The following is a 25,619-nucleotide window of genomic DNA, read 5'->3' on the forward strand; positions in this document are numbered from 1 at the left end:
TCATAAGGTATCACCAAATCTGCGATATGGAAGTTTGTCAAAATGTTCAGAAAACTAGGAATGTGAATGTTGCGAGTCATGTTCACGCATCAACCACTCTGACACGGAAACATTTAGTAAAGGTTAGGTAGAGCATGGCACCAAGTGCATGTAAGTCACTAAAGAAACTTGAAGAAAAGAGAATGACATTGGTAAGAAAATTAAGACTGTTTCTGTACAGGGTAGATATCAGGTAACAACTTAGGATATCAGATTGTGGAAAAGGAAGACCCTCAGAGGAGAGTTACTTTCTTCTCTAACAAGATCTGATTTCAGCTGGGTATGTGATCTCTTAGAATACTTGTCTACAGTACACAGAAAATCTCCATACGGCATGCAAAACTCCCATGTCCTGCGAAGAATTTAGTGCGGTGTACAATGAGCAACCACAAGACTCTTGTGCGTGCTTTTTCAGAGAAACCACAAAAGTCTCTGGAATTCATGGAATATGTTCCTGTACTGTAATATATTCCACAATGAGGAGGAGACTTAAATTGTGATTCCTGCAAGATGGTGCAACAAGTCACAGATCATGCACACCTACAGCCAAAATATCCCTTTTATTTGGAGGACACAATTTCAAAAGGAACACAGCCACCACAGTTACCACATTCATATTTTGTGGAACTATATCAAAGAAAACCTACAGCAATAATTCATGCACTCTGGAAGAATTGAAAAACAACACATGAACATCATTTTAAACATTATTCCCAATTGGGCAAGCAGTGTTTTTGAACATGCTTTGTCACGCTCAGTTATGCAGCAATCAGCAATTGTGGTTTTCACCATATTTTGTCACAAATTAAGTAATATCAGAGAATAAGCAGTGTTACTTGCGGATTATAAATTTCATGCCCCCAGCACTGTTATTCAAAATTATCTGCATTTTCATAGATTATAACATTAAATGATTATCCTGACAAGTAGATAAATGACCATATATAGTACATATATTCTAACATTCAACTGAACAGACACAAACTCTATTTTACACAGAGGATAACATAAAGATCTGGATACAAAATTTTAATTGGGGAAATTTCAAAAAGTTAGTGTTTCACTTTCAACTTCTTTTAAAACCATTTCTAATACCTGTGTATTAGAAATTTGCATTCCAGAGTTACCATCCTTGAATGCAGCGTCAAGAATTGGATGTATTACTGTCAGAAAAACAATTTTGCAGTTGTAAGAATGCAATCTGAATCATTCATGTCTGTCCAAAAATGGTATCATATGAACAGTTACCATTAATCTAATGCATCTCAAAATCAAATTACAATTGACTTGGAAATCTTGGTCAATTATTGAACAATCTAATGAAAAATGTTACTTCAAGGAGCAATCACTGCATCACTAAAATGGATCTTCAGTTCAAACTTTACAAGCCTCAAAATGTGCTTAAAGTTGTAATGAAAACCATTCAACTCAAAAAGACCAAAAGTAATAGTCTTTTCAAGTAGTTCAATGTAGTTCTATAGTGAGATGATGAATTAAATGATGAAGGGGCTTGATCTCATGCAATGCAATCATGAAAATTTAATTTTTCTGATGAAATCTCCACATTTGAGCAGTCTTCCAACCTCCAGATTGACAGAATCTCTGCCAAATGTCAGAGCTGTGTATGCTATAGTTGAAAAGGTTTGTTATGGTTTATGTAGGAGAGCATGAACCACAAGTGGTGGCACATTCCAGTTATTATCTAGTTATCTAACAAGTTTACCTAAAAAATTCTCTATGGCACCTTTTCTTTTGTGGTTACAGCAGCACTTCAGAATTAAGCATGAGCACACCTAACCACATTCAGTCTTCTCACTGGCAAGAGCAACAACGTTGTGAGAATTCAGCAGCTTTCATCAATACTGAAGAGGTGCATCCACACTCATCAGATCTAAATGTGATCAATTAGATTGCGTGCAAGATTATTAGAACAAAGCTTACACTAATAATCACTGAAATTATTACTGTAATAGAAATTTAGCAGCTTTCAAGATCTATGTTGACTGTGTGGGAATCCAACAATGAAATTCTCCACAAAATTGTAAAAATTCCCATGCAAGTGCATATTATTCTAAGGGTGACAGAAAAAAAATTATTTACCCTCAGAGTAACATGCATATTTTCTTTTTTGTTTGGAATCAGTATGGTTGAAATGGATTTTATATAAAACCATTTTTTTTTTTTTTTTTTTTTTTTTGAGAATAACAAAAATTTCAAATCTGCTACTCATCCTAAGTTTTCTCACCATCTCTGAGATTTAATGAAATTTAAGGCACTTCAAGAGATTCCAACTTTTAAAAAACCTACTTAATTTCTTGGTCAACCTGTATCAGCATTAAAACAACTCAGTAAAATGCAATATCCTTGCAATATTTCACAACTGTTACTGCAACTAAAGTTTCCTTTCAGCTTTTTTTTACCATTTTTTGTTATTATTTATTATTATCATCCCTCTTTTTTTTGGAAGAAAATATAAAAGTAATGATGCAATGTAGTCACCTCTCATCCCAAAATGTCATTATAAAACAACAGAAATACTGACTCTGAATATGGATCCAACCAATCAAATCTCTCTCTCTCTGTGTGTGTGTGTGTGTGTGTGAGAGAGAGAGAGAGAGATTTTATTTTAACTGGGGAGAAAATGTCATTATAAAACAACAGAAATACTGACTCTGAATATGGATCCAATCCAATCAAATCTCTCTCTCTCTCTCTCTCTCTCTCTCTCTCTCTCTCTCTCTCTCTCTCTCTCTCTCTGTGTGTGTGTGTGTGTGTGTGTGAGAGAGAGAGAGAGAGAGAGAGAGAGAGAGAGAGAGAGAGATTTTATTTTAACTGGGGAGAAATACACAGAAAAACTTGTAATAATATAAATACAACCCTTCTCTATACATCTAACAGGTATTTTCAAATTAAACCCAAATGATTTCACATTACAATACACCAAATTTATATACAACCTAAACTTCTGAAATTCTTCAATAACCAAACCTGAGGGCATGAAGAGAACTTTTCAAACAGTATTATGCATATGCAGCAAATTAGATTAACATTAAATGAAATATTTCATAAATGAAATATTTCATAAATAACTCATTTAATGTTAATAACATAATAACACTTAAAGAGAATGATAATAAACTAATTGGTTCTTGTATATATTTATAAATATATATATTCGAAATTGCATACTTACTTAGCTTTGGCATGTGTGAGTATGTGAGATTTGAGATTAGTGGACTGTGCAAATTTTTTATTACATCCATCAAACGGACAAACATAAGGTCTATCTCCTGTGTGAATTCGGACATGGGTGCGAAGGTTGAAGTCCAAAGAAAAACGCTTACCACATCCCTCAAAGGTGCACTAAAATTTGATGCCATTTAACAAAAAGGGAAAAGAAATTTATACCATTACTATTTAGATCAATTCACATATCTTTTAACTAAGTCACTAAAATTTACACTGTTTCAAAGAGTTTGATCTAGATTCTTGATAAGTAAATTTCATCATTTGCAAAATCCAATTTTTTAATTTCAAAAATACTAACAGATAAGCATAAAAAATACACATGATTAAATTCACTTTATCTTTACTGGAAACATTTACAAGCAAGTACGGCAGAAGCTCTCTTATCTGATGTGATCAAGAGCAGTAGTTGGTCCGTTCAAGTGGAACAGTCATTAAAAAAAAATACATATATATTTATATTTAAAAAATAGACATTTTTTAATCAGTTATCTGTTGAGTTTAGATGATGATGTGAGAGCTTTCAGTCTAGTCGTGTCAACTTTTTTTTTAAATATACAAACTACATATTGAGACTGGCATTCAATGGAAATGTACAGGGTGTCCCAAAAAAGGTGTAACCAATTTTAAATGTTTGTAACAAACGTAATTTTAATGATAGAAACAAAACCTGTGCTAAATGTGAGAAAAACAGGAAGTTTTTACTGACATTCAACATGTGCACCAGTTTTTACACAAACAAAAAGGTGTAGCCAATTTTAAATGAGCAACACAAACATGTTGGCGAAAACGGAACAAGATGAACGTGTAATGACACTGATTTGTTTCCCGGACAAGTGCACATTTCATGTTTCGGGAAAGGTGAATAGGCAAAATGTCAGAATTTGGGGGGACTGAAAACCCACACTGCACGCAGGAGTATCAGCGAGATAGCCCAAAGGTGAATGTGTGGTGTAGCATCATGGTTGATCATGTTATTGGACCCTTTTTCTTTCAAGAAGCGACTGTGAGAGTGAATAATTACCAGGACATGCTTGAGCTTTATGTGTATCCTCAATTGGATGAACTGCCAAATGTTCTTTTCCAACAGGATAGAGTGAAGCCACATTGGGCTTTGAGTGTGAGGAGGTCCCCTTGATGACAAGTTTCCTGGCCATTGGGGATTGGGCGTGATGGTCCCATTGTGTGGCCACCACGTTCAGCAGATTTCTTCCCTTGTGATTTCTTCTCACTGTACACTACTTGTGCACAGTGTAGGCACAGTGGGGTCTACACTGTGCACAAGTAGTTCGAAGAATAGTGAAGATATCACCCTTCTTGATTGGCCTCCAAATTCACCTGACCACAAACCAATTGAAAACCAGTGGAATGTCTCGGAATGGGAAGTGAGGCATATGGACATTCAACTGTCCTCTATTCCAACACAATGGAAAGCCTTGCAGGCAGCATGGCTGCAGATTCCTATGGACATCTTCAGATACCTGTTGCTAAGCAAATAGTGTTATCCATGTGAACCAACAGGGTATTAGGTAAGTGTTCATAATACAATAATCACTGAGTATATACAGACTCACCTTAAGCAAGTCTTTCCAGAGCATCCAAATGAGTTTCATAGAAATAACTTTTTCCCCTCATCCATATTTCATTAATTTATGTAATATTTAATTAAATTACATGCTATAATTACATAACAAATAATTTTACTGGTGTAAACACAGTTTGGAACACACAACTGACCTTTTGGGAAACATGCAACTCTACAAGCAGACACTGTGCTATACTAGCTGCAAGTATAATGGACCAGTGCCCATGGCACATTGCATTGCATTGTACTGTACTGTGGCCATCAGAATTAAAAAAAAAAAAAGTAAGTTGGATGGCAAACTAAGTCTGCACATCAAATTTATATGTGAAGTATGGCTTCTGCTACCAATGTATTAAATAATACTCCAGTGAATTGCATCGGCCAACTAATCACCTCACCAGTATACATAAAACTTGCAGTAAGGCTTTTCTTTCTTTCTTTTTTTTAAGTGTCTCTATAAAACAGCTCAGAGTAAAATTTTACTGTATCAACCTATTTTGACATTCAACGGTCTCCACGCTTCTATCTTTTGTAATTGTGACTAATAAGCAATACAGCCTTAACTAATTTATTAACAGGGGAGGGCAGTGTTTTGTACTGTATTTGCAGACTACTGGCAATGTGAGTTAGAAGATGAAAATAAATCTTCTAATTAATTTAAAATAACCTAAGTTCTTTTGAAATTCTGCACAATAAAGTCCCCCCCCCACCCTATTAGGACTGAGTGGACAATTATGGCGACCTATTCTCAGGTGCTTATAAAACAGTCGTATCCTTTAAAGAAATTAAGAATAAATTCACTGAATTTTTCAAAAATTCCGATTTTAACAGTTTTTTTTTTGAAAAATAATAACGCACAGAGAAAACAGAAATTTTGCAAAAAATACAGCAAAGCTTTACTAACTACCATGATGGTGAGTCAAAAAGATCTATTCTCTGTTGTAAATCCAGAGACTTTGCAGCTATGTGACATTAACTACCAAACTCATCAATATACTACTACTACTAGACTGCTTTTACAGGGATGGGATGCAGTTAAATAGAAAAGGTGTAAGACTATTTGCTGATGCTATCGAGGCAGAGTTATGTGTGTGTCAGAAAACTGATGGCTTGGGGGGGGATACACAGACTAATAGATTAACAGTAACCGCAGGCAGAGGTGAAAGTGATGCTTCCACTGCTTCTATTGAAATGCAATTGAGCAGCAGCCTAGAAAGCAAGGCAATGAGGATTTCCACGACTGCTGGAAGCCATAGTGTAACAAGTAAATACATAGGCCGTGTTAGGGTAGCTAAGAATAGGAACAGGTGCATGCATACTTGCATATACAACAACGATAGGAGTTTGGTAAATAAATTTGATGAGATTGAAGTGCTGGTCAAGACATCAAGGGCAGATATTGTTGGGGGATATCAGAGACGTGGTGTCACAGACAAAAGCAGTGCAGAATTGGAATTTGGGGAGTACAATGTGTACAGAAAGGATGGACAGGGCAGGAAGGGAGGGGTTATGCTGTTAGTTAATTAATGACAGTATGCTGCTGCAACAGAATCTAGAAAAGTTGTGCAGATGGGCTGAGAGATGGAAACTGAAGTTTAACATTGACAAATGTAAAGTACTACATAATGGGAAGCAGTAACCCCAGAGTAATGTATCAACTGTGTGATACTACATTGACAGTGGCAGAGAGTGAAAAGATCCTGGGAGTAATTGTGCAGGCAGATATGAAGTTTTCTGAGCAGTGCAGACGGTCGGCAAGAGTAGCTCATGGTGTCTTGTCAATGATATACAGGAATTTTTCTAGCAGGGATAAGGAGGTGATTATCCACTTGTATAAGGCAATGGTTAAGCCACACCTTGAGTACTGTATACAGGTCTGTAGGACTCATTTTAAGAAGGATGTAGAGCTGTTGGAATGGTTTGAGCATGCTCAATGTTAGCATTAGTAGAGGCATATGATGCAAGAAAGCAAGCTTATGCAGCATCAGCCAAAAAAAAAAAAAAACTTCCACTTCATCCCTCCTCCGTTCGTTTGAAATACCTGTCCAGCTGACCCTTATATTTATTTAGGCTATCAACTTCCACAACAAGGGATGGAAGTCTCTTCCACCAACCAATGGCTAAAGGCAAATTTCCGCACATCTATCCTACATCTGTCTTTCCTCAATTTGAATTTATGCCCTCTCAGGTGATTATTCTGAGCAAGAGGAAGAATCCCATCAGCATTCACTAATCTTGTTGCCCTTCTCTGTACTCGTTCCAGCAGCTCTACATCCTTCTTGAAATGAGGCCTCCAGACCTGTATACAGTACTCAAGACCCGACCATTGCATTATACAAGGGAATAATCACCTCCTTATCCCTGCTAGAAAAATTGCTGTATATCATCAACAAGACACCATGAGCTACTCTTGCAGCCCATCTGCACTGCTCAGAGAACTTCATATCTGCCTGCACAATTACCCCCAGGTCCTTTTCATTCTCTACCACTGTCAGTGTAGTATCACACAGTTGATACATTGCTCTGGGGTTGCTGTTTCCCATATGTAGTACTTTACATTTTTCAATGTTAAACTTCATTTGCCACCTCTCAGCCCATCTGCTCAACCTTTCCAGATCCTGTTGCAGCAGCATAGCGTCAGTAGTGTCCTTAACAACCCTACCAACCTTTGTATCGTCTGCAAACTTGGACGTTAAGCTTGATATACAATCATCAATATTATTTATAAATACAGAAAACAATAAATGGACCCAACACTGAACCCTGAGTGACTCCACTAATAACATTAGTCCACGATGAGCAGTGTCCATTGATTACCACTCTGTCTTCTCCTCCTCAACCATCCCCTTATCCATAGCAGCAATTTGCCTCCAATGCCACACTGCTCCAATTTGTGCAGCAGTTTTCCATGTGCAACAGTATCAAAAGCCTTTCTAAGATCCAAGTATATAATATCAAAGTTATTCCCTGCATCCAGTTCTTTTGTGACTGCACCATAGTATCCAATCAAATTGGTCAGGCAAGACTTCCCCTTAACAAAACCATGCTGTGTCCGTGTTGATGGGATTGAGCTACTCTTGTTCAGAATAACTGCCTGAGAGGGCATAAATTCAAATTGAGAAAAGACAGTTGTAGGATAGATTTGTGGAAGTTTGCCTTTAGCCAGCGAATGATTGATCACTGGAACAAATTTCCATCTGTCGCTGTTGAAGCCGATAGCTTATACAGATTCAAGGAAGAACTAGACAAACATTTGGAGCAAGTGGATGGGTGAAATGAGAAGGTGTGTGTGTGTGTGTGTGTGTGTGTGTGTGTGTGGACACAGCATGGTTTTGTTAAGGGGAAGTCTTGCTATATAAGCTTGCTTTCTTGCATTATGTGCCCTTGCTAATGCTATTGCTGAAGGACAGAAAAGTGAAACTGCAGCATCTGGGAAGGGGGAGGGAATGCTGGCTGAGATTACAGTAAACATCAATTGACATCTGCAGATGGTACTGGATGTACAGGAATTGTGTTATGTTTTTGCTTGAATAATAAATCCACAAGTCTTATGAATTCAATGACATCAAAGTTACCAATGTAACAATGGATTGCATTAAAAAAAAATAAAATAAAACCTGTTGCATATTTTTTTGGTGATCGTTTAAATTGTGGTACATTTTTATTTTCACTGAATAGTGTAATGTTCTCTGAATCATTTTTACTATTTTTTTTCTTAAGTATTTGATATCTTTTTTTGTTATCATTTTCTATTGGTTCCTAGTTTCTGAAGTTAGAATATTTTATATCAGTGCAAAGAAACTTTGCTTTGAAGCATTAATGAGTGAAGTCTGCAAACTGCACATATTTTAAATGGAGTTTAAGATAGAGGTCCTCAAGCCATGATTGTGGGCAGCATGTGGCTCTTGAAGTTACATCCACAGCATGCTCACGTAAAACATAATGGTGCATGATTAGGTACTCAGAGCCATGAACATTTCTTCAAAAGCAATGTTAACTGTGCATTTCAGTGGATTTAAAATACAGTTTTATATTCTAGTCTCTTCCTTTAAAAATTACAGAACAAGACTGTAATAAAATGTGAACAGCTCACCCTCTTTAGGGAAATAAGAGACTGCCTGCATTAAAAACATTAGATTGAACATTACAAGGCAAATAATGCTGGGAACGAGACTTCCAGTGTGAAGATGTGGACTTCTGCTGCAAACAAGTTTTCTTTGAAATTCTATTGCATTTTTGATTAGTTAAGATATTAATTTGTGTTTTACAAATAGATTAAATAGGCTTAGTAGTGTTTGTTAGCTTAATTTTTAAATTTAGCTATTGATTTTGTAAGTTACAACTCGCTACTCATACCACTATTGTATCGGTGTTTTGCTGGGAATATCATAGTAGGGTTTTAATTGTAATATATAAAACTTTTGAAGGTTTTATCACTTTTTGTTCATATATCTATTGTATTTAGCAAAGAATATAACTAATTTAACATTATGATCGTTACGGTATAGCGTAACTTGATAGCTAAGGCATAATGTAAAACTATATATCATGATATGTATTACTGCATTACCTTAGTACAGTATTGTATAGTCAAGTATAGTATAATCAATGAAATTTATTAACCTTATTAATTTTCATTAATTAATTACATCATATTTAAACAGAAATCATGCCTCAGACTAGGGCAGCAAAGCAACATGCACAAAGTAGTGGGAGTGCTCTGGCTCGGAGGAGAACTGAAAGGGGCGATTCTCCAACGAATCACAGCCTTAAAAAAAAAAATTTGCAACTTGTGAAATGTTTGCGGACATTTCTGGAACAGGACATGATCTAGCAAAGGAGGATGTATTAATGCATACTAAGTGCATATTACGTCAAGAAATTAGACGCCAACTCTGCATTCTGATGGGAATCTATGAGAATTTCAGGAGTAGGGTAGGTGCTGTTGAATGAATTAAAATAGGGGCCCCATCAAAACCTCTCAGCTACCCAACTTAACGCCAGAGCTCACTTTGTGTATCAGACAATACAGAGCAGAATGTTGTGTTCACACAGGAGCTAGTTATTGTCAGTGATTCTCCTGTCAAGGAAAAAACATATATTGTGCAAAAAGGACAGGTGGAATAGGACCGTTGGTATGTCTGCCAAGTGCAAAAGGTGATTCTGTAGAGCAGATATCATTTCCCTAGGGCACAAAAGGTGATATTGTTGTATATGTTGGTATAGCGTAATCACCTTAAGAGGAGATCTGCAAATTTACTTAACAAGTAAGGGTCAATGTTGAAAAAAAAGTCAGAGTTCGGGTTAAATTTAAAAGTGTCTGAATTCTGCCCAGACATGAAAGGAGGGAGTATATGATGACAGCCTTGTCAATCAATTCAGCCCTGAAGAGATTGTGCAAAGCCTTGTGGTAGAATATTTCTCAGCATAATCTGTGCTTGTTAACAGGAGAAATCGCATCTACATGGACAGGATATACTTAGATAGAAAGGGTGCGAGAATATTTGCTGATGCTATCGGGGCAGTGTAAGGTGGGTTGGAAAAATTGCTAGCTTGGGGGTATACATGGACTAATAGATAAACAGTAGCTGCTGGCAGAGGTTAAAGTGATTCTTGCACTGCTTCTATTGGAATGAGCAGCAGCCTGGAAAGCAAGGTACTGGGGATTTCAAGGACTGCTAGGAGACATCATGGAACAAGTAGATAAACGGGTTCTGTTAAGGTAACTAAGAGAAAGAACAGGTGCATGCATACTTGCACGAACACCAATGCTAGGAGTATAGTAAATAAATTTGATGAATTTGCGGTTCTGATCAAGACATCAAAGGCTCAGGTTGTTGAGATATCAGACACATGGTGTCACACAGAGATAAGGAATGGAGAATTGCTATTTGTAGTAATTTGTAGTAATAGGGAGTACAATGTGTACAGTAAGGACAGACAGGATAGAAGGGATGATGCTATTATTTAAGGATAAGGAATACAGAAAATAGAAGGAAGTGCATCCAGTTGACATGGCTGGACAGGGTAGTGTTGAGTCAGTTTGGTGTGGCATTACCACTGGAAATGCAAAAGATGAGAATAGAAGTGTGCTATATGCCTAATAAGTACAACAAACGACAGTACAGAGAAATAAAGTATTTGTAAAAGAAAAAGAAAAAGTTTACCACAATATGGTATGTAGAGCACTCCCATATGATACTCTCCAGAAATCAAAATGAATATACCATTACAGTAAAAAAAAAAAAAAAAAAATATCAATTGAACACAATTTATGTTAAATTCTTTTGGTTAATTTTTTATTGCATTCAATTGGAGTTGTGTTCAGCTGATTTTTTTTTTTTTTTTTTTTTTACTATAATGGTATATTCGTTTTAATTTCTGGAGAGTATCATATGGGAATGCTCTACGTATCAACTATCAAACAGGCCTCTGAGGTTGTGTATATTCATATTATAGTTTTAAATGTTTTTCACCAATGTAATGTAGAAATAACAAAAACTGGAATCTTGATAACTATGTATTTATAATAAATTATTTGTCTGTATTTACAATGAATTATATTTATTGTAAATCTTCCTGCCTTCTTCTTCAGCAATCCGCTTCGCTGAAGAAGAAGACAGGAGTCTTTGAAAGCTATGGTTTTATCGCTTTTAATTCAGTATATTTTAATGTGTTTTATTGTTCTTAACCCAGTATATTTTATATGTATATTTCATATATTTTAGTTGTAAAGTTAAATATAATTTATTGTAAATACAGGCAAACATAATTTATTATAAATACCTAGTTATCAAGATTCCAGTTTTTGTTTTCGTTATTTCTACATAAGGTTGGTGAAAAACATTTATAAAAAAAAAAAAAAACACCATTTAAAACTACAATATCTCCTATTCTTTTACAAATATCGAGATCAATGTAGAATGTATTGAACATCACAGCTCTGGTTTATTCTAGAGAAATAAAGTGGGCTAAGTAAATCAGATTGTCTTATAATGGGGGATTTTATCTTCCCAGACTGGAACTTATGGGTTGGTCACTCACACATTAGCATGATTTTGTGCATTTATTGGATGATTGTTTTCTACAGCAGCAGCAGCATGTTTGGGAGGCAACCACAGGTAGTAATACTCTTAATCTGATTATCAGCAGTGATTATTCATTCATTAAGAATCTGCAAATAAAGGAAACACTACATGACAGTGATCACAGTGTGCTGATGTCGGATTTACTCAAAAAGGTAACTACCATAAGGGGAAAAGTGAAGAGTTTTTGCTTTCGTAAAGGCAACTACGGAGGTCTGAGACAGTTTTTAAAGTCTATACAGTGGGACAAACTGATGTTACCAACAGCAAATTCAAAATGGGAAGCATTCAAAGAATTAATCTTGGAAGCTACTAGGCTTTTCATACCAACTAAGACATATTGATCAAGATTTAGGCCTAAATGGGTGTCAGATGAACTAATGAGACATGTGGCAGAAGATGAAAAAAATGCATGGGATACATATAAATTAACAGCTGACACAGAAGCCTATGGATGATATAAACTGGTCTGTAATCAAGTCAAAAAGGATGTTAAGCAAGCAAAGGCAGATTACAAGAAATCATTGGCAAAGGATGCAAAGAAAAACAGTAAAGACTTCTTTACTTATGTATACTTTAGAATGAAGGCAATGGATAAGATAGTCCACTTGACATTGACGGTTCAATTGTTGATGAACCTGCTAAGGTAGCTGACAAACTGAATGAGTATTTTGCATCTACATTCACACGTGAGGAGTTATTCAGGGAGGGGAATGCCAGACGTTTATCAAACTCTGGCAGGGAGCTAAATGATTTTATAATAACTGAGAGAAAAGGGAACGAGAAATTTTTGAAATTAAACAAAAGATAGGCACCTGGGGGTGGATGGGATCTATCCAGTTATATTAAAGAATGCAGTAAAGGAAGCAAGCGAACACTTAGCGATAATTATGCAAGCTTCCTTGAACTTGGTCCCCATAGACTGGGGATGTGCAAATGTGTCCCCAATTCACAAAGGGTGAAAGGAGTAATTAGAGACCTGTTACTTTAACTTCTATTCCAGAGAAAATAATAGAGTTACTGGTTAAAGAAGCAATGCAGAACCATCTAGACAAAACTGCAGTTATAGTTCAGATACAGCATGGGTTTGTTAAGGTGAAATCCTGTGACAAATTTGATTGGATACTACATTGTGGTCACAAAAGAACTGGATGCAAAAAATAATTTTGATATGATATACTGGGATTTTAGGAAAGCCTTTGATACTGTTGCACATGGAAGACTACTGTACAAATTGCAGCAGTATGGCATTGAGGGCAAGTTGCTACCATGGATAACAGGATGTTTCAGTGGAAGAAGACAGTGTGGTAATCAACGTACACTGCTCTTCGTGGACTAATGTTATTAGTGGAGTCCTGCAGAGTTCGGTTGGTTTTTTAAGGGTTTTATGGTACATTTCCAGTGTTCGGTGTTGTGGCCATAGTTTTCTGTATTTATAAACCATGTTGATTAAGGTATATCAGGGTTAATGTCTAGGTTTGCACATGATATGAAGGTTGGCAGGGTTGTTAATGACAGTAATGATAGTACACTACTGCAATAGGATCTGGAAAAGTTGAGCAAATGGGCTGAGAGGTGGCAACTGAAGTTTAACATTGACAAATGTAAATTTGTAAAAATGTATATGGGTAGCTGTAACCCGAGAGTAGCGTACCAACTGGGTGGTACTACACTCAGGGTAGTGGAGAATGAAAAAGGACTTCGGGGTAATATGTCGTCAGATATGGAGTTTTCTGAGCAGCACAGACAGGCTGCAGAGTAACTCATGGTGTCTTGTCAATGATATACAGGAATTTTGCTAGCAGGGATAAGGAAGTGATTGTCATCTTGTATAAGATGACAAGATGACATCTTGTATAAGGCAAAGGTCAGGCCAGGCCACACCTTGAATACTGCATACAGATCTGAAGGCCTCATTTTAGGAAGGTTGTAGAGTTGCTGGAATGAGTACAGAGAAGGGTGACGAGATTGGCGAGTGGAACAGAATGGGTTATTGTTACCAAGAAAGGCTTAAACTCTGCAAATTGCATCGTTTGGAGTCTAGGCACTTGTGAGGTGATCTAACTGAGGTGTTTAAGGCCTTGAATGGTTTTAGCAAATTCAATGCTAATGGGATTCTTCCTCTTGCTCAGATTACTCACCTGAGGGAACATAAATTGAAATTGAGGAAACAGAACTGTAAAATAGATGTGCAGAAATTTTCCTTTGGCCAGCAAGTGGTTGATAGTTGAAATAAATTTCCTCTGTTGCAGTGGAGGTCAACAACTTAAGTTCAAGGCAGAGCTAGACAAACATTTGGAGTGAATGGTTGGGTGAAAAAGGATTTTTTTTTTTTTTTTTTTGGCTGATGCTATATAAGCTTGCTTTCTTGCATCATAAGCCTCTATTAATGCTAATAATAGATGGACAAATAATTAATTAGTAGTGGTGAATTGACCCAAGGAAGCAAGCTTACAGAACTGCAATGGGTGTGTGCAGTTCTGCTGCACATACATACATACCCTCTAATAATATAACTAATCGTTCCTTAAATTTACTCACACTGCCCACTTGCAATAGCTAATGGAACCTAGTTTCAACAATAAATTACTGCATGGCGATTTTAGCACATCTATCCAGACATCACTGCACCGTACAATACATATCATATTAAATTTTTTTATTTTGGGAAACAGGTTAGTAAGTACATTTCAAAATTAAGAGTCATAAATAGAAACAAATTCAGTTAAAGAAAAGCAAAATATGAAGGTTGTGAATTTCTGAATGGGAAGATTACACAGTAAATTTATAACTTGTGGTTAAAATTATAACTTTGGTCCTTGAGGCTGTCACAAACATTCTCTCAGGTATGCCACGCTGGGCTTAACAGCACTGATGGAACTGGTATTCGGGTGACACTTAAGTCAACTGGACATAATTTTGGCAGAGTCCAGTCAGACAGCGACAGCCAAATCCTCTGTTTGCACCTTCAAGTTGGTGGGACTATTAATAATCCCGGGTTTAACTGCTGTGTGCAAGTCAAGAAATATGGAACTCGATATACACAAGGTCACTAGTTAGGTTTGAACCAACATAACCAGGGGTCAAGGTGTGGCACCCACCCCACATGGAGGAATACCCCCCCCCCTGTGCTCTCAGGCAATACCAGGTGGTAGATAATTCTCATCAACTGGTGTAATACTACTGCTTTGCTTATTGGAGGCTTCAAGTGGTGGAACCTATTTTTAGTCTCCATGGCAAAGCTCTGACAACCCCCCACCCCCTACATATCTTCCATTATGCAGTAATATTGATGCCTTTTGAGGTTATGGTGGACATCATGGGGAAGTCCAATCTTCCTTATGTTTCAAGGATACAGCACTGAAACAGTGTATGCAGGCCGGCAACTATACAGTCCACTAGACTGAACCTATTGGTAACGCTCTAGGAGGCTTTCAGATCAGTTAGCATATAATCATACTGTGTCTACTCTGCCAGACACTGAATGGAGCGAGAGTCCGAGCGTGTGTACAGGGGGCAATGTCGAGGGCACACTATGGCAAGAAGCTGGGTATATTCTTGCCATGTGTATGCCATATCCAAAAATTAAACTTCTCAACTTTCAACCTTCATACAGCATGTCATCCCCACCTTTTACTACTGAATTCATCATGAATTGTCAAGCTAATAGAACACATTTATCTGCAAAAAGATCTAAACCTCAAAAAGACTTCCTCATTCATTTTCACAAATATATTTGGTCTCAGTTCCAATCTCAATGATGTCCATTTCCACTTACAATTTGCCAAATCCCACGTACTTTTTTTGGGAGAATCCCAGTTATCAGTTGTCCGAATTATTCATTATAAGATTGCTTTCACTTCAAAGGTGGTTCTTGTGCATGTATGTCTGCTCTGATATTCCATGTCAGAGACTTAGTGCTTTGGAATCTCCTCTGGCTTAAAATCTCTCTACCACATTCATCTACTGTGTCTATTGTTTTAGCAACTGCACTAATCACTTGAAACACGACTTTCTCCAGTTCAGTTTTCCTAACAGTGAGGTAATTTTACTTGGCAATTTTGATATTCACAACTCCAGCTGGATTCCGTTTCCTAGTCACATGGAATCAGCTGGTCAAGAAACAGGCTTTTGCAATTACTAATGACCTCACACAGATTGTTCATTTACTTATCAGAATGCTAACCAAGCCTAACCACACAGCTAACAGCCCTTCTAAGTACATGGTTGAGAAGTGGTCACATCATATCACAACTTAGTGATGGTCTCTTCTCCAATGGAGCCTTTCTCAACCTAGTGTTGTTTGTTATTACAAGAATGCAAAACGTGATGACTGTGAGGTTTCTTTTCCTTGGTTGGATTAATGTTTCAAATCTTCTGATGATGATGATGGCTCATACTGTGTCGGTGAAATTATTCTTGTAGGGATTATTAAATCCTTTATTCCACACTCCACCTTATAATCTCAGCCTTTATCTAAACCTTGGTTTCCAATAAATCTGCTAATGCTACTCAAGATGAGGATGTTGCATATGGCAGTTGGCTTGTGTTTAGTTTTCTGCCTACACCAAGCTCACAACAATTTTAAAGCATTTATTAATCAATTCACACTAGATTTCGAACAGGCTAAGAATAGACAATTTGCTTCTTGTCCAAATGATAGCTGAGCATTGATCTCTTGCCAAAACTATTGGCTGCAACTTTTGTCCATGTCTATTGACCTCTCTGCCAAAACCAGATGGTTCTATTGCCACTTCAGCCAAGATAAAGCTGACCTGGTTGCATTCTACTTTTCTTCTAGCCCGCATATTAATGATCTTGGTAAACCACCTCCTACTATTCGAAGTAACACACTATTCCATGCCTCCTTTGGTCTTCCATCAAAAGGATGTCAGAAGGATTTTGAACAATCTTGATGCTAAGAAAGCTCCAGATCCTGATGGTATTTTTCTAATTTACTCCAAAGCCATTTTCCTTTCTGCTTGGAAAGTTGCTCATATCCAGCCAGTTCCTAAAAACAGCAACAAACCTGACCCAGCCAGTTGTAGTTACTTCTACTCTTTCTAAAGTAATGGAGAAATCAATTAACCGCCAACTCTTTAAACTATCTAGAAACCTTCCATCTGATCAACAATCACCGGCTTATTTTACCCATCTATGAAGATTCAATGGAAACTCGAGCAGTTGCACTTTGATATTGAGATTTCTGCTGCCGATGCTAGGGGAGCAACAAGTGTTTCACAGGCAACTAAGGGAATTTCATTTATTGATTTGAAATTGTTTTGCTTTAACTTTAGTAGTCAAATCAAATTAATCAGAAAAAAAATTTTTTTCTGATGTTTCTGTTTAATTTGTTGCATTTATTCTTTCCTTGGCTTTTGTAATTGTATAATAAAAAAAAAAAAAAAAAAAAAAAAACAGTTAAATTCTGCCGCCACTGCTTTCATACTGATATAGCAGATACTGGACGTTTCTAAGTAGCTTTTAGTCTATATCTACTTCATTGTGTAGTCCATAATGCAAGACATTAATATTCGTAAAGCTTTAAGAATCGGAGATTTGGCGTAGATATAGTATCGCAAATAGTTAGTGAGAGTTTGAATAATGTAGATTGACAATAGATAGTTAAATTTATTATCTATTATAACTGCTTAGAATTTACAAACATAATATTATAGCTTAATACGTATAACTTAAACTTGATAAGAGATACGGAATTCATAAAACAAACTTTTAAGACACCCATTTCTGGACATTGCGCTTTGATATTGAGATTTCTGCTGCTGATGCTAGGGTGGTATACAGGGAAGGCCCCAGACTTAAACTAAGGTTCATAGGAAACCAATGTGTAGGGGCCAGTACACACATTATAGGACGGCACAGACTGTCCAACATAAAAATAGTGTGGCCAGAGCACTTTTGGGTAGGGTGAGAATGCATTGCAGTACCCCTGAGGAGGGGAAGAAGGAAATTAGGCAAGTCACGACGGATCTTATGAGGTGCGGTTACCCCCAGAGGGTCACTGATGAATACAACAGAGAGGAAGAGCCCAATCGGGTAGTTCCGCCTGTACTGCTTACCACAGTGTATGTTCCCTACTATCCGGGCCTGTCAGATCGCATTGCGAGGATGCTTCGCGACTTTCAGACACGCTGTGTGCAGCTTCCGGGCCGGAGGTTGCACACAGTAGTGTCACAGGTCAAAGACCCCATTACTAGGGATTCTAGTAGTGGGGTCGTATATGAGATCACATGCACGGATTGTGGGGAATGTTACGTGGGTGAGACAGGACAGCGTCTCAAGAACCGTCTGGGGGAACATTCACGAGCGATACGGACCGCAGAGCTCAATAAATCCGCCATTGCCGAGCACTATTGGGAAAAACAACACCAGATCTCCCCCCGACAATGCTCATCCTTGACCGGGCGCATAGATTCTGGGACCGCAAGTGGCTGGAAAGTCTGTGGATTGGATCCTCTGGTAACAATAGTATAAACAGAGACAGGGGAGTTAGGCTTCATCCCCTTTTTGAGGCAGTGGTTTTGACAAGAGACAAACGTTTTAATTTTCCACGTGTCCAGACCACTTCCGGTTCTGGTACAAGTGAAAGGAATGCTGAGTATGTGCCTGGTCATCCACGTGTGCCGTGAACCTGGTATTTAAGGATGTGTCGTTTAAGTCTCACTATTACTGAGGAAGGAGGAAGACACCTCTGAAAGCTCTAGTAGTGTTTTTTATCGTCTTTTTATCGCTTTTATATTTATATTTTAATGCATTTTAACTTATTTACTAATTTTACTTTTGTTATAGTTTAGTTTTTTGTAAATATTATTTTACAGTCTTTTCTATCATTTTATTTTATTTTATTTCATTATTCAATCAGTCATAAACGGTTGGTGTGTGTGTTTAAAATTGGTGGTATGAATAATCCCAACCTCAGAGGCCTTATTGCAGATAAAACAAACTTGTTAGATGATGCGATATATATAGTGTTATTACTGCATTGGGTTATAAATTTAGTTAGTGTTTTTAATTGTATTGAAATTAAATCAAAATCATGCCTCAGACCAAAGCAGCAAAGCAAAAGGTTCGATGTTGGGGAATGCTGTGGCTCGGGGGAGAACTGAGGGGTTGGTTGTCCTCTGAATCAGCCTTTTTGAAATGTATTGCTTGTTTGATGTTTGTGGAACTACCAGGAATGAGGCACGATATTGCCAAGAGGGATGTCAATTGTGTGTGTGCTCGATGTAAGGAATGGGAGAAAGTTAGGTGCCACCTGAGCATTGTTATGGACTTTTAGGAGAGCTTTAAGAACAGGGTGGATACTTGGAAGGATTTAAATCAGGGGTCCAATTAAGCACTCAGCTGACCATATCAATGCCAGAGTTAGCACTTAACCCCTTCCCAGGAACATTTTTTTTCCGGAAAATGTGCCATAACAGATCGAATTTTTTTTATTTTACAGATTAAAGGTATGCATCATGCGAATACTCATTGTATAGTTTTTTTCTATTTTTTTATAAATTTTTTTGTAGAAAATACATGGGAGTGATTAAACTGGTCAGGCTATCCCGAGTTATCTGGTGTATGTTAAAAAGTGTGCAAATTATACAGATATTTTAAAAATAAATTAATGCTTGAGCTAAAAGAAAGCCACAGAAAAAGTCTTCATTACTCATTATAAAAATAAATTTAAAAAATCAAGTGGAATACACAAGCAGTAACCTCCCGCCACAAGCATTAATCGTGAATTAAGTACATTCTGACAAACAGCCGCCAGAAGTGGACAGGTGAGGTAAGCGTCGCTTACGGACGGCAGTCCAAGAGGGCCGAAATATTTTTCAATATTGATTTTGTGAATTATTTTTGTGGGTTCAGTATTCTGCATTTAGGATGGCAAATTACAAATTTTTGTATATTCTGCTTACTAGCGGCACAGGAACGTGCGCTACTGTTCTGACATTGCTGTACAATATAAGTAAAATGAAAGCCAGTCGTAATAAAATCGTGAGAAAACTCGGGATTTACTTGCCTAAAGTAAAATTAGCCAGATAAATGCCAGAGAAAATACGTTTCAGTTCTAAATTTGGAGGTATTATTGTTTGCTTCCAGTATTATTGTATCCCGAGATATTTCTTGTAGTTCCAAATAACTTTTAAAACTAAAAACGAGATATCTCAGGATAATCTATGAAGGTTGTTGTTATTTGGTTTTTAGGAGCATTAGCAACTAAGGCCATATTGGTCCCTGATCTTTTCGCATCCTCTGTATTTGGTGGTCACGGGCTCGAACCCCGGTCTAATAAAGAAGCATGTGCTATGCACTGCTGCTCCTGGCTATGGAGGCACCAATCCATGAAGGGGTTAATCATCATGCAACACAGTGGCAATCCCCAAAGCAGAATGCACTTGTTCCAAAAGAACCAGTTGTTGTTGGTGACTATTATCAGGGAAATATAGAAATATATTGTGCAAAAAAGGATAGATGGAATAGGACCAGGTTATGTCTACAAAAGTTCATGACGTTGTAGAGCAGATATCTTTTAAGGGCACAAAAGATGATATCCTTGTACACTTTAGCACTAATGACATTAAGAGTAGGAGATCTGCAGAATTACTTAGCAAGTACAGGACAATGTTCAAAAAAAAATGAGAGTTAGGGTTAAATTTGAAAGTGTCTGCAATTCTCCCCAGACATGATATGATGGAGTACATGATGAGAACCTTGTCAATCAATTCAGCCCTGGAGAGATTGTGCAAGGCTCATGGGATAGAATTTTTATCAATGTGGTCTGTGCTTGTTAACAGGAGAGACTGCTTCTATAGGGATGGGACACACTTAAATAGAAAGGTTGCAAGAATATTTGTTGACGTTATTGAGGCAATGTTAGGTGGGTCAGAAAACTGCAAGCTTGGGGGGGGCACACAAACTAATATTAACAAGAGCCGCAAACAGAGGTAAAAGGGATTCTTGCACTGCTTCTGTTGAAATGAGCAGCAACCTGGGAAACAAGGTGATAGGATTTCCAGAACTGCTGGAAGTCATCATGGAACAAATAAATACATGGGCAGTGTTTGAGTAACTAAGAGTAAGAACAGGTGCATGTATACTTGCATATACACTATTCCTAGGAGTACAGTTAAATAAATTTGAAGTTCTGGTCAAGACATTAAAAGGCAGACATTGTTGGGTTATCAGAGACGTTGTGCCACAAATATAAGAAGAAGAATTTTGATTAGGGGAGTACAGTGTGTACAGAAAGGAAAGATAGGATAGGAAGGGAGGAGGGTTATGCTGTTACTTAGGAAACAAAATGTAAGACAGCAGTGCATCCAAATGACACGAGTGGACAGTGCAATGATGAGTCAATTCAAGATGAGTCTGTAACAAACACTGGGAAAGCAAAAATGAGGGTAGGAGCGTGTTATAGGTATAATGACTCTGATGAGTACAATGAACAACTGAACAGAGAAATAGAGTGGACCAGTAAATCAGAATGTCTTATAATGGGGGATTTTAACTTTCTAGATATCGACTGGAGCTTGTGGGTTGGTCACACACACCAGCTAGACTCTTATGGATTTGCTGTATAACTGTGTTCTACAGCAGCATGTGAAAGAGGCAACCAGAGGGATTAACACACTTGATCTGATTATCAGCAGTATATCTCGTGTGGGATATACTTAAAGATGTAACTACCATAAAGGGAAAGGGTTCTGCTTTTTTAAATTTAACTACGGTGGTCTCAGATAGTTTTTAAATTCTATGCTGTAGAACCAACTGATGATATTGGCAACAGCAAATTCTAAATGGGAAGCATTCAAGAAAGTAATCTTGGAAGGTACTAAGATTTTCATAACCAAGAAATACTGTTCAAGATTTATGCCTGAATGGATGTCAGATGAACTGATGAGGTCTGTGGCTGAGACGAAAAATGCATGGGATGAATATAAATTATCAGGCAACACAAGCTATTCTGTAATCAAGTCATGAAGGAGGTTAGGCAAGCTAATGCAGATTACAAGAAATCTTTGGCAAAGGATGCAAAGAAAAAAACCCAAAGATTTCTTTACTTAAACTCTAGAATGAAGGGGATGAATTAGATTGGTACACTTGATATCGATGGTTCGATTTTTCACAATCGTGCTCAGATAGATGACAAACTAAATGAATATTTTGCATCTACATTCACATATGAGGAATTCTGTAGGGAAAAGGAGGACAAACTCTAACAGGGAGCTAAATGATTTTGTATTAACTGAGAGCAAAGTGGAGGAGGATACTTGGATTTCAGAAACGTTTTTGATACTGTTGCACATGGAAGACTACTATACAAATTGGAGCATATATCATTAAGGGCAAGTTGCTACAATGGATAAAAGGATGTTTGAGTGGGAGAAGACAAAGTGGTAATCAATGGATGCTGCTCTTTGTGGACTAATGTTATCAGTGGATTTCACCAGGGTTCGGTGTTGGGCCCATTGTTGTTTTGTAAATTTATCAATGATATTGATGAAGGTTTATCAGGCTGAATATCAAAATTTGCAGATGACACAAATCTAGAAAAGCTGGGCTCAGAATTGGAAACTGAAACATTGACAAATCGAAAGTATGGCATATGGCTAGCAGTAACCCCAGAGAAATGTACCAACTGTGTGGTACTACACTCAGGGCAGAGGAGAATTAAAAAAAAAAAAAAAAAAAAGCAGATGTTTGTGCCCTGCACGCATGAAAGATGTTTTATGTGAAAACATATTTGATGAAAATATGAAACTGAAATGTATGCAATTACTAATGTTGATTTGGTAGAGCAAGTAGCCAGCTTGAGCCGGCTACTTACCAGTGGATGGTACTGATGAAAGGTCAATAAACAGGAATATTAGTAGCTGGAATGAAGAAGGGATTATCCTTTTGCATAAGGCAATGGAGGCACTGGTTAAAGAAGCACTGCAGGCTCATTGAAACAAGACTTCAGTTATAGCTCGGACACAGCATGGTTTTGTTAAGGGGAAGTCTTGTCTGACCAATTTGATTGGATTCTATGATGTGGTCACAAAGGAACTGCATCCAGTGATGCAGGGAATAACTTTGATATCACATATTTGGATCTTAGAAAGGATTTTGATACTTTTGCACATGGAAGACTGCTGCACAAATTGGAGCAGTGTAGCATTAGAGGCAAATTGCTGCTATGGATAAAGGGATGGTTGAGTGAGAGAAGACAGAGTGGTAATCAATGGACACTGCTCTTCGTGGACTAATGTTATTAGTGGAGTCCCTTGGAGTTCAGTGCTGGGTCCATTGTTTTCTGTATTTATAAATGATATTGATGATGGTATATCAGGTTTAATGTCCAAGTTTTCAGACAATACAAAGGTTGGCGGGGTTGGTAAGGACGCTAATGACAGTACGCTGGTGCAACAGGATCTAGTAGAGTCCAGTCGGTCAGTGACAGCCAAAGATGAGATGGGCTGAGAGGTGGAAAATGAAGTTTAACATTGACAAATGTAAAGTACTACATATGGGAAGCAGTAACCCCAGAGTAACGTATCAACCCTGTGGTACGACACTGACAGTGGTAGAGAATGGAAAGGACTTGAGGGTAATTGTGCAGGCAGATATGAAGTTTTCTGAGCAGTGCAGACGGTCTGCAAGAGTAGCTCATGATGTCTTGTCAATTATATACAGGAATTTTTCTAGCAGGGATAAGGAGGTGATTATCCCCTTGTATAAGGCAATGGTCAGGACACACCTTGAATACTGTATACAGGTCTGGAGGCCTCATTTTAAGAAGGACGTAGAGCTGTTGGAATGGGTACAGAGAAGGGCAACAAGATTAGTGAATGGAACAAGGGTTGCTATTACAAAGGCTTAAGTTTTGCAGATTACAGTGTCTGGAGACTAGGCACCTGCGAGGTGATCTGATTGAGGTGTATAAAGGCTTGAATGGTTTGAGCATGCTAAATGCTGATGAGATTATTCTCTTGCTCAAAATAATCACCTTGAGAGGGCATAAATTGATATTGAGGAAAGACAGTTGTATGATATTTGTGTGGAAATTTGCCTTTAGCCAGCAGATAGTTGATTGATGGAACAGACTTCCATCTTTTGTTGTGGAAGTTGATAGCCTAAATAAATTTAAGGCTGAGCTGGACATGTATTTTGAACGAATGGAGGGGTGAAATGTGAACTTTTTTTTTTTTTTTTTTTTTGCTGGTGTTGCATAAGCTTGCTTTCTTGCATCGTATGCCTCTACTAATGCTAATGGTCAGGCGACAGCTTGAGTACTGCATGCAGTTCTGGAGGCCTCATTTTAGGAAGGATGTAAAGTTGCTAGAATCAGTACAGAGAAGATCAAAAAAAATTGGTGAGCGGAAACAAAGGGGTGCACTTACCACGAAGTGCTTAAGTTCTACAAATCACAGTGTATGGAGACTAGGCACCTTTAAGGTGATCTGATTGAGGTGTATAAGGCAGTGAATGGTTTGAGCAAGCTCAATTCTGATGGAATTCTTCTGGCCGCTCAGATTACGAACCTGAATGGGCATACACTTAAATTGTGGAAAGATTCGTAAAATAGATGAGCAGAAATTTGCCTTTAGCCAACAGATAAGTTGATTGCTGGACTAAACCTATATCTGTCATGAAAGTTACTAGCTTAAATAAATTCAAAGAACAAGACAAACTTTTGTAGCGAATGGATGGGTGAAAGGGGAAGTGTTTTTTTTTTTTTTTTTTTTTTTTTTTTTTGGGTGATGCTGTATAAGCTTGATTTCTTGCATCATATGCCTCTGCTAATGCTAATGCCTTTGATCATGTTTGGTGCAAGTCTTCCAAAGAAGTTCCCATCTTACTGTTTGCCAACTGCTTTTTGTAATTGTGTATCCAATTTTCTCTCTGATTGCTCACAGCAAATGATGGCAGGTTGTTCTCTCTCTCTCTTTTAACATCTCCACTAATGCTGGTGTTTTCAAGGTTCAGTTCTTACTCTACTCTACTCTTTGCCTCTTGTATATTAGTGACCCTCTTCCATTGACCAGAAATCCTATCCATAGTTTTGATAATGAGAACACATCACATCACATTCCACCTTCCAGACCGAGAAACCTTGCCTTGCACAAACAGCTTCAACTTCTCGAATATCCATTATAAATTCATTAAATGGCAATCCCCAGGTAATTCTCCGGTGGAGCAAGGATAACATAGTTGATTTCAATTCTTCTAAAACTCAATCCGATCTTTTATCTCGCAGAAAGGATTCTTCTACTCCATGCTTATCTTTGATGACACCTATTTCTAGGCAAGATCACATATCTCTATTGGGGATTACCCTGACTTCTAATCTCTCATTGCATGAGCACATTTCAAATATTGCTTACTCTGCTTCTAAAAAACTAGGTTTTCTCTTTTGCTCTTGGCATTATTTTTCTTCCATTCTGTACAAATTGCAAATCCACCCAAGCATAGGAATATTGGGATACTGTTGCTGCATCTGGGGTGGTGTGCCCAAAATCTCTCTCAGGCATCTATATTCTATTTTAAGAGTGCAGTTAGGTTAATTAATGACTCATCTCTAACAGTCTCGCCCTGTTCTATGTCTCACAGAACCTGTTTCTGCTCATGTCTTTCCTATAGGTACTTCCATGGGCACTGTTCTCCTGAAT

General features: G+C 37.5%; 1 protein-coding gene across 2 annotated transcripts in view; it reads right to left on the minus strand.

Moving 5' to 3' along the window:
* LOC150084776 (transcription factor YY2-like) overlaps positions 1-25,619 on the minus strand; it is a 294,908-nt gene that overhangs the window by 175,916 nt on the left and 93,373 nt on the right. For both annotated transcript variants that reach the window (XR_016547074.1, XM_090375533.1), the window contains exon 5: positions 3,233-3,402. Coding sequence is in view for 1 of the 2 variants with exons in the window: in XM_090375533.1 (XP_090231659.1) it covers positions 3,233-3,402 (170 nt within the window). In the remaining variant the exon portion in view is untranslated. The remainder of the gene's footprint in view (positions 1-3,232; positions 3,403-25,619) is intronic.

This window comes from Mastigoproctus giganteus, chromosome 6, assembly GCF_048544385.1.
Source record: "Mastigoproctus giganteus isolate SK-2022 chromosome 6, ASM4854438v1, whole genome shotgun sequence".
In the NCBI taxonomy this organism is placed as follows: Eukaryota; Metazoa; Arthropoda; class Arachnida; order Uropygi; family Thelyphonidae; genus Mastigoproctus; species Mastigoproctus giganteus.